This window comes from Desmodus rotundus, chromosome 3, assembly GCF_022682495.2.
Source record: "Desmodus rotundus isolate HL8 chromosome 3, HLdesRot8A.1, whole genome shotgun sequence".
Lineage (NCBI taxonomy): Eukaryota > Metazoa > Chordata > Mammalia > Chiroptera > Phyllostomidae > Desmodus > Desmodus rotundus.
Genome location: NC_071389.1, coordinates 125,106,247 through 125,117,064, shown reverse-complemented (window position 1 = coordinate 125,117,064; position 10,818 = coordinate 125,106,247). Strand labels below are relative to the sequence as shown.

The following is a 10,818-nucleotide window of genomic DNA, read 5'->3' as shown; positions in this document are numbered from 1 at the left end:
AGAGCGCTGTCTTCCGATCTAGCCGGGATATTTAGCTGCTGGTGGGTGAGCCGGGGGGCCCCTCAAGCCCCGCATTCGTGATGTGGGAGGAGAGTCAGCGCTGCGGCAGCGTAGACCGAGCCAGGTGCCTGTCCACCAAGAGCAAGCTTTAGAGCAGAAGGAGGGAAGAGGGGCTGCGGGCTGAAGGGCTGGCTGGCTGTGCAGCTCGAGGCTCCCTTCCGTTTTGGAGATAGTGGTAGCTCACTCAAAACTTGAAGATCCACTCTGAGCAGCCGTCCCTTAGAGACGGTTCCCTTCCTCCTCACTCCCTCCTTCCCTACTCTTTGCCTTCCTTTCTTTTTCCTCATATATACTTTTGGTTACTTTTAAAAGTAGATTTTACTCTCCTTTTATTGTGGTGGAAGGGTGGAGTCACTTAAGATTCCCCACTTTTGGCAGCTCTAGCCAGTTCGAAGTGATTTATTATCAACTTGAAACGTTTCCTGTAGCCCACTTGCTGCGAAATCAATCGAGGACTGCTCTGACCTATCCGGTAACCACTCGCTGAAGGAAGCTATTGGGGGCTGGAGATGCAGCCAGTCTGAATTGAAACGTGCTGTAAATGTCAAATATACATCAGATTCTGAATAATTAGTGTGCAAAAAAGAATGTACACTTTTTACATTGATCTTAATAATACTTTTTAACTGATTACATGTTGAAATATTTCGGATAAAAGAAGTTAAATACAATATTTTATTAGAATTAATTTCACCTGTTTCTCTTTGCTTTTTAAAAAGTTGCTACTAGAAGATTTAAGATTACGTATGTGCTCAGATATGTAATTGGTCAGGGCTGGTCTAAAGAGCCAGTAGATGAGCAGAGAGAACCATGTAATGGAAATGACTCTTACCAGTACCCCATTCTCCTGTCTTCCTTTCTACACAAAGCTTTGTGTACCTGTACTTTCTGCTTTATAGCCACTTAAACCGCCCCCCCACCCCAATTTCCACTAACCCTTGAATTGCACTTTATGTTAATTTGACTACAGGATCGCATTTTGCACTGGTATGTTGTTTTGTTTCGTTTTCCTTTAGGTGAGAGGCTGTGGATAAAATTGACTACTTTTAAACTAGCTTTTAAAATTGTGAAGATAGTACATGTTTATTGTTAAAATAGCACTCAACTAAAGATATGAAATGAAGATTAAAAGTTTCTCAATGTCTTCCAGAAAGTTTCTGTCTAAAAAAAGAAAAGGTGTGTGTGGTTCCATGAAAGTGGTGTCACTGCATATTTTTCTGCTACTTGCCTTTTTTCAACTATTCCATCTTGGCTACATTTCCATAGGAGTGCAATAAGTGTCCTTATTTTTTTTAATAACTTGCATATTATTCTATTTTATGGATCCATTATAATTTGTTTTTTTATTGAGTACTTAGGATACCTTTATTAACTTTTGTTGAGGTAATTGTAGATTCACACACAGTTTTAAAAAATAATACAGAAATGCCTCTTGTACACTCTGTCTGCTGTCTCCCAATGTTAATATTTTGTAAACTATAGTATAATATCATGACCAATATCATGGTATTGATACAATCTGCTTATCTTACTTAGATTCCCTCAATTTTACTTGCACTTGTGTGTGTATATGTGCTATGCAGTTTTTATTATCTGAATAATATATACTTACTTACCTGCTCCTGCAGTCAAGATACTGAACAGTCCCAACACTGTAAGGATCTCTCATGTTGCCCATTTATCACCATAACCACCTTTCTCCAACCCAATCCACCCCAAACTCCTTCTAATCACTAATATGTTCTCCATTTATACAATTGCGGCATTTAAAAGTGTTAGAGGAATAGGGTCATAAAGCATGCCGTGTTTTGGTTTCTCAGCCCACTTCCATGCGGACTCATCCGTATTGTGGCATGTATCAATAGTTCATTCTTTTTACTGCTAAGTATTATTCTATGGTGTGCATGCACTGCAGTTGGTTTAACCATTCACTTTTGAGGGCATTTTGGTTGTTTCCAATTTGGGACTATTAGGAATACAACTGTTGTGAACATTTTTGTGTGAACATAAATTTTAGTTTTTCTGGGATAAATGCCCAAGAGCGTAAACAATACCATATTTTGCATATAAGGCTCACTTTTTGCCCAAATTTTTGAGGGAAAAATAAGGATGCACATTATGCATTGGTATAGCGGTTACATTTCATGGGTATAATGATGGGCATAATAATCCCGTGTATAATGTTCAGAAAAACAGGGGTGCCTATTATACACAGCAAAATTCAGTACAAGTGCATCAGTCCAATTAAATCATTTATGTGTAAAATAAAGAATTGTGATATCTGTGGCTAGAGGAAAGGCAGGCACAGGAGTTATTCTTGGGATGGGAGTAAACTTGTGTTCATGTGGAGGGGGTCAGTGGAGTAAAAATGTATGATGAGGCAGTAAACATAAGGAGTGGTGGCTGGAGCACGGTTCAGTAGGTGAGCAGTTGTCAGATTCAGAGTAAAAGTAGAGAATCACCTTTTATTAGGAAGAGGGGCTCCTTTCCTGGTAATATGGGTAAGAGGTGATTTCAGGAAAAGAAATAGAAAAATGAGGGTGTTTCATTTTCTTTAAATAGACTATAAACTCTATGAAAACAGGTTACTTCTCTCATTTAATCAGTGTATTTGTAGCATGTAGCCCTGCTCTGGAAAGAAGAAAGAAAGGAAAGGGAGGAAGGAAGGAGGGAGGAAGGGAGGGAGTGAGGAGAGGGAAGGAAAAGCCAAGGAAACAGAGGTCAAAAGACTTGAGGAAGGAATGAAACTTCGGAATAATCTGGAAAATAAAATAACAGCAGACTAGTACAGTTGTTTTCAAAATTATTTTTACCAAGACCCACAGTAATACGAACAAACAAGTAAAACAAACAAATAAAAATAGATTACATTGTAACTCAAGCACAGGTGCATACTTTAGAAACGTCTTTAAAAAAAACAACAATTCTTATCTTTAGTTTATCTAGTGAACTTATTTTCTGGCCTATTCTAACTTTTTCTATCTTCTATCATTAAAGCTTAATTGAGGCACTAAATTAATTTCTTTGGTCCATTGATGGGTTATGATCAGCAATTTGAGGATGATTAGGCAAGGGGATGTTCGGGACGATTGCTGGTCAGATGAATAGCTTGACTGAGCTTGGAGACCATTTGGTATTGAAGAGCGTAGGTTTTGAATTCAGGATGTCTGAATTAGGATCCTGCCCCCCGTTAGTTATTAGCATAGTGACTGTGGACAGTTAAGTAACCTCTTCAAATCTGGGGTTTATCATCTATACAATGACTTAATGACCTTTAACCTGTTCAGTTACTCTGAAGATTATCCATCATACAGTTGTCTTCCAGTACCTGCCTTGTCATAGATACTCAATGCATGGAAGGTAATGATGGTGGTATGATGGTGATTATGATTATGATGACGACATGAAGATATGAGGTCTGTCCAGAAAGTATCCAGCCATGCACTATGAAAAATAGAGACATCTATTGAAGAAGATATAAGATACAAGAAACATTGTACATAGGACAGTGACACCTCAGTCCCCTTCAAAGGAGGCACCTTGAACCTCACACAGTTCTCCAATCTTTGTTGATTGCAGCTTGTACACGTTCAAAATTCTCAAGTGTTCTGCTTGTTGCAGGCCTTCCAGAATGTGGATCACTTTCAACAGATTCTGGACCGTCTTTGAAGCATTTGTGCCACACTTTTATTTGCGCTGCTCTCATTGCATCATCCCCCAAAAGCCTGTGAATCATCCAAATAGTTTCTGCAGAGGAATGTTCAAGCTTAACACAAAACTTAAGGTAGATTAAAAACTACTCGCTCAGTCATTTTGAATGTGATGGCCACACAGTACATGTGCTCACTCAATGGCGTCTACTTACCTCACTGACTAGCACAGTGAAGTTATCATTGCTCATGCATGTGCATTCCAGTGCACTCTTGTTGGTTGCCAAGTTACATCGATGTCATGCAAACTGTTCTCATTGTATGAACAATGGCTGGACTTTTTCCGGACAGACCTTGTATATTGTAATATACTAATTAACTCATATCTATTACACAAATTAAAAATTTTATTACATAAATAATGATTTTATATGCCATATATTATCCACTATTACATGTTACTGTTGGAACATTTGTGTATCTCTGGTAAAAATAATAACTCTTGAGTTAATGAGTAGAAACTAGCCATATGTTTCCTCATGTATAGACTTAGGTTGTTCTTTCTGAGTATTTTAATCTCTGAATATTCAAGCTATTCATAGGTATTTTTCCATTAGTCATTTCCATGAGGCTGAATTTTACTGTGAACTTTCTTGGTTCAGGAACGTAACCTAGCTCATTCCATGTAACTTTTCCCTTAGAGATTTAAAAGTCTATTATTAGAATTGACCACTTTGTAGTCAAACACCAAAGAAATAATGAATGATTGGAGAGAGAAATCAGTTTTCTTCAACAACTGGAATAAGCTGTGATAATTGTTTGTTGATAAATGAAGACATGTTTATTTAGAACAATATTGTATTATTATGACACATTAAAGAGCCCACAGTTTTTATTGTCATATTAGTCTCTTTAATTTTCTTTAAATGATTCTGTGTTTCATTATGAAGGGTAATGGAAGACGATGAAGATGTAAAGCTCAAAGAAGAAATAGAAGCTGAATTGGATAAAATCAGCATTTCTTCTTTGGAAAAAGATGATGTTGATAGTGATTCAAAATCAGAAACCCAGAGTGATGATAGTGATACAGTAAGTGTTAAGTGTTGGACTTTTGAAGCTTTTAACTGGAGTAACCTCTTCAGGAGATATATTACTTTCTCATGTGTTTTGTGTACTTATCTCATTTTTAACCTTAGGATTACCTTTAAACCAGGGGTTCCCATACTTTTTTGGTACCAGGGACCGGTTTCATGGCAGACAGTTTTTCCACAGACCGGGCGGGGTAGGGAGATGGTTTCAGGATGATTCAAGCTCACCTCCTGCTGTGCGGCCTGGTTCCTAACAGGCCTGGACCAGTACCAGTCCGTGGCCTGGAGGTTGGGGACCCCAGCTTTAAACAATGTATATTGATAGATACTTAAATATAAAAATACGTTGAAGGTAGAAATCACCTATAATGACACATGTCTGTATTTTTTTATTTTTGGTAAACTTGGAATTATACCATATTGTGTGTGTGTGTGTGTATTTGACAACTGCTTTTTTACTTAATTGTGAGCATTCTCATGTGATTATATAAGGATGAAAACAAATTTACCTGACAACTTTAGGTCTATATAGTTACTTTTTTGAATCGAACATGTTATTTTTTCCTTTGTGTATTTCCCCCAATGTTTGTATGCTTAGAAAATCTGTTCATAGTTCATTCTTTTACATCAAAATTCTTAACCCAATGGGAATTTATGTTATGATATGTAGATCTAATTTGAAATTTTCTTCAACATATTCAGTTAATGTTCCTAGTGTCATTTGTTAGACAGTCCAACTCTTTTCTCTTGATTTATTTTATCTTTTATATACATTTAATGGTTTTATATGTGATCTATCCAAGACTATCTGCTATTTCAATTGCTCTGTAATTTTTCCCTACTGTAGTTTTATATTTTTAAATTTCAGATGAGTCCATTTTTTTAGTTGTTTTATTGTTTCAAAATCTTCTCAACTAAGATGTTCCCCAAAACAACCTCATTTGTCCAGTTTCAAAAATAATTATACTTTAAGTTTTAATGAAGGTTTCAACAACCTATATTTTACTTTTGGAAAAAAAATGGGTATTTTTACATTATGATTTTTTTTATCCATACCTAATTTAAGTGAAACAGAAAAATCCTGAGATTCTTCATTTGATTATGAAATTCAACAGAATCATATAATTCCTAAGACCTAAAAATGAAAGCACATTTTCACCAAATGTATTTGTTTGAACTATGCTTTTTATATCCCTTTTACCTCATTTACACATTTTTTCCTCAAATCTTTGGTGTGGAATGAAATAGGGAATACTTAATATTTAGTTTTGATAAGCAATTTTATACTTTCATTGTTGAAATTTTTAGGACTTAGATGAATTACCTGAGTCTGTTCTTCACTGTATCAACATCATCAAGAATAAGAGTAAAACTGCTGAAAAGCTCATTCTTCAGGACTTAGAAGACACTGATGTTTTAAGTAAGTACAGTTTTTATCTGCTTGGCAGATAAGTTTTTTATTTTGTTACATATAAAACTTATGATTGAGGAAATTAAACTGCTTGAAGTGCTTATCTCTTATTTTACGCATATATTTTATCTCTAATACCTATAGTTTTTTGGACCGTTCAATTTAGTTCATTCATTTTTCTTACTACATTCATTTTTCTTACTAGCCTTCCTTATGTCTGCAATAAATACTAACCACCAATATTTGCTTAACCTTTCCTAATTAGAGCCAGACATTCTATTACTTTACATGAGAGAAAACCAATCGTAAGACTATTTTAAATGTAAGAGTTTACATATCTTTTTGGAGAAAAATATATTTATATAAAAAACCTAGCTATCTTTGTTTTCCTCAACTGAGCAAATTTATTTCTTGGAATTATTCTAAGAATAATAGAATGATCAAAGATTTAACTAAACTTAATCATGGCGTGGTTTATAGTGAAAAATTATAGCCATAATTTTTCAACAGGATCTTGGTGTGTTCAACAATATACTCATTAAAAAAGGTTATTTAGACAAATATTTAATGACATAACTATTCATGATATATTATTAAAACTGTTATACATATTAATGTAATTTATGCAACATTAGCATAAATCAAAATGTGGATATTCATAGATATTCATTTAAAAACCTTTACTATGTAACAGTATATGTTCCAGCCACTGAAAATACAGCAGAGAACAAAACAGGCTCTATTGTTCTAATGTTCTAGTGTGGAGAGACAGACAATAAATTAATAAATTAATAAATATGTAATATTTCAACAGAGATAACTGCTATGAAGGAAAAAAATTCCAAATAAGGGGGTAACTTCTGGTCAAGTTGGTGGCATAGGTAGGCATGGCTCGCCTCTTCTCACAACCACATCAAAATTACAACTAAGATATAGAACAAACATTACTCAGAACACTCAGAAATTGAATTGAGTGGAGTCCGACAACTACAGAATTAAAGGAACCCATCCATCAAGACTGCTGGGGGGATGCAATTGAAGAATGGGCTGGTCCCTCACCCACATGTGGTGGATAAAAATTCAGGAAGGATATATCATCAGCGAGGAGTCCCAGTCCCACACCAGTTCCCCAGGGCAGGATTCCAATGCCAGGAAGATAAGTCCCTGCAACTTCTTGCTGCAAAAACCAACAAGGATTGAGTTGATGGAAGAAAATTCTGGAGCCCCAAGCAGTTCATTTTAAAGAACCCACACATGGACTTACCTACTCAGACTCACTCCCTCTGAGCTCCAGCACTAGGGTAGCAGCTTGAAATGCACCGGCAGCATACAGGAAGAAACTGAGGTGTCTGGCATCAAGGCAAGCAGAAACCATTGTCCCTTTTCTAAACCTGCCCCCCCCCCAATAAAGCCACAGAGCTGGCAAGCTGGTGCCATATCAGAGATTCCATCAACCTGGCTAACAGTATTTGACCCACCTTGGAGAATCCCAGAGACTCTGCCTCACCAACCTACGGGTCCACCCAACCTGCTTTTCCACATGAATGGCTGGTCTTGGCTCATACTGTACAACTTCCTAAATCCTCTCAAATAAGCAATAGCTGGCCTCAGTGAGCCCAGGCCTGGCACTAGCAGCAGCCAGCCTAGATTCACAACTTGGCTTTGCCTGGGAATCTCCAAGCCCAGCACAAGTAGCAGGCTTCTCAGATGGCTTTATAGCTCAGGCAGGGTGGCCCCATGAAAAACACATAGGGGCTGAGCTTGGCCATCACTACCCAGGAAACCCCAGGGCCAGCACACCCAGTGGACAACTACAGACCGTGTTGGAGCACCACCACCCTGCCCCTACACAACGGATCCTCCATGGAGGGTGAGGGTTGGTGGTAAGTGGTCACAGCCAATCTTTACAGCTGACTGGCCTGGGTAAATCCCTCCCATTGACCTGCCAACAGCAACCAAGGATCAAATACAAGAGGAATGTGTACTCAACCCACATGAAGGGTACACCTTGAGTACCCAGCTTGGGTGACAGGGATGGCTGAACCACTGGGCCCTATAGGACACCTACTATATTAGCCCATGCTACCAAGACATGGAGTCAAAGCAGCTATACCTAATACACAGAAACAAACACATGGAGGTTGCCAAAATGAGGAGACAAAGAAACATGACTCAAATGTAAGAACAGATCAAAACTCTAGAAAAAGAGCTAAATGAAATGGAGATAAGGAATCTATCAGGTGCAGAGTTCAAAACACTGGTTGTAAGGGTGTTCAAGGAACTTAGTGAGGACCTCAGCAGCATAAAAAAGACCCAGTCAGAAACAAAGGGCACACTAATTAAAACAAAGAATCTTTTACAGGGAAGCAGCTGTAGACTGGATGAAGCTGAGGTCAACTCAATGATTTGGAACATAACCAAGCCAAAAAAAAAAAAAAACAAACCCGAAAAAAGAAAAAAAGAATGAAAAAAAAAATGAGGATAATGTAAGCAGCCTCTGGCACAACTGCAAGCATTCCAATATTCCCATCATAGGGGTGCCAGAAGGAGAAGAGAAAGAGCAAGAAATCAGAAATCTATTTGAAAAAAATGAAAGAAAATTTCCCTAATGTGAAGGAAGAGACATACAAGTCCAGGAAGCACAATGAATCTCAAACAAGATGAATGCAAAGAGGCCCACTCTAAGACACATCATAATTAAAATGCCAAAGGTTCAAAATAGAGAGAAACTCATAAAAGCAGCAAGAGAAAAGAAGTTACCACAGGGGTGTTCCCATAAGACTGTCAAGTAATTTCTCAAACTAAACTTTGCAGGCTAGAAGCAAAGTGGTGAAAAGCAGGGACCTACAGCCAAGATTGCTCTACCCAGCAAAGCCATTATTTAGAATTGAATAGCAGATAAAGAGCTTCTCAGATGAGAAAAATACTAAAGGAGTTCATTATCACCAAACCATTATTATATGAAATGTTAAAGGGACTTATTTAAGAAAAAGAAGATCAAAAGCAATAAAATGGCAAAAATACATATCTATCAGCAATTGAATCTAAAAAACATACTAGGCAAACAAGAATAACAGAGGGAGAATCATGGATACAGAGAACGTTTTGATGGTTGCCAGATGGGAGGGGTGTATAGGGGAATTGGTGAAGAAGTGAGGAGATTAAGAAGTATAAATAGTTAGTTACAGAATAGCCACAGGGATATAAAGTACAGTATAGGAAATGGAGTAACCAAAGAACTTATATGCAAGAACATGAACAGTGGTGTGGGGATTGCTGAGGGAGTGTGGAATGCTGGGTGGAAGTCCACAAACTCAGGAAAAAAGGGGGAAACAGGAAAAAAAGGGGAAAACTCAAGATAACTGTAATAGCATAATCAATAAAATTAATTAAAAAAGACAAAAACCAAAAGCAATATAAGGGGTAGCATTTGGAGGTTGCTATTTTAGATAGCGTAGTCACGGAAGGCCTTTCTACGGAGGTGATATTTGAGCAATGACTGAGTAGTAATCCACATGGATATCTTAATGAATGAGAGGATGAACCATATCTAGAGGATGAACCTTCTAGGTATCCCTCTAGAAGGATATCTAGAGAGTTGATGTTGTAAAGGTCAAGGCACATGGAGTGGGCTTAATGTGTTTGAAGGGCAGTCAGCCTTTGTGGTTGTAAAATTTAAGGATACAAGGGGTCAGATCATATAGGGTTCTTATAAACCGTGGTGGACTATTATAATAGTATGGTATAGATGAGACTAATTTGAGTATATATGATGAAAACAGCCATATTCTAGAATCTTTTTTATGTTAAAAGAACCAAAAGGATTACTGATGGATTGGTATGAAAGAAAGAGAAGTAGGTGGCTCCAAGATTTTTGTTTTGAGCATCTGTATAAATGGATATGTAGAGACTTGCTATAGGTAGATGCTTCAGATTTTGGCAGTGATTATTTGTAGTGGAGTTATGGGGGGTTTTAGTGGTATGTTCATTTATTCTTATTAAGATTTACACAATGAAAATATAAATATGTTGGCAATCATATAGCTTAATTATGTGAAAAGTCAAAGGTAACAATTATATGAAATCAGTACATGAAAGGTTATAGAAGTCCAATAGTGGCAGTGGTTTAGAAAATTATGAGGGCCCTTATTATGAAAATTATGAGCTCCAGCCAAATAGGTTTAATAATCTCTATGAGTAACATAATTTTCCAAGAAAATTCAAATTATCAAAATTGATTTTAAAAATGGAAAACATTAAATCAATAATCTGGCAAGGTGGTGGAAGGGGATTTCTTTTCAAATGTCTTTAGAAACTAGGAGTAATTTTGCAGTTGAATTCTTATAGTATGTCAAGGAGGAAAAACATCTACAGATGATATAAGCTACATATTTCAAAAATGAAACTGTATAGGTATAACACACTACAGAAACCAGAGGCCAATTTCATTTATGCATATAGGTGTATTTATTAGGACTCTCAGTTGTAAATGTCAGAAGCCATTTGGCTACTTTAAGTAGTAAGGATTTGGGGGTATTTGTGTGTTTGTTTTTATGAGTAGAGGAGATGTTCTGGTAACTTATTGCTGAAAAAAACTTTGGTGGCTTAA

At 36.9% G+C, this 10,818-nt stretch overlaps 1 protein-coding gene across 6 annotated transcripts in view; it reads left to right on the top strand.

The window, feature by feature from the left end:
• The first annotated feature begins 5 nt into the window (after positions 1-5).
• Positions 6-10,818, top strand: part of LRRIQ1 (leucine rich repeats and IQ motif containing 1) — a 242,786-nt gene continuing 231,973 nt past the window's right edge. For 3 of the 6 annotated variants that reach the window (XM_053921022.1, XM_053921021.1, XM_053921016.1), the window contains exons 1-3: positions 6-124; positions 4,661-4,799; positions 6,107-6,218. In XM_053921022.1, coding sequence (XP_053776997.1) covers positions 81-124; positions 4,661-4,799; positions 6,107-6,218 — 295 coding nt within the window. In that variant the 5' untranslated portion in view covers positions 6-80. The other 3 variants (XM_053921018.2, XM_053921019.1, XM_053921020.1) reach the window with 3 other exon arrangements.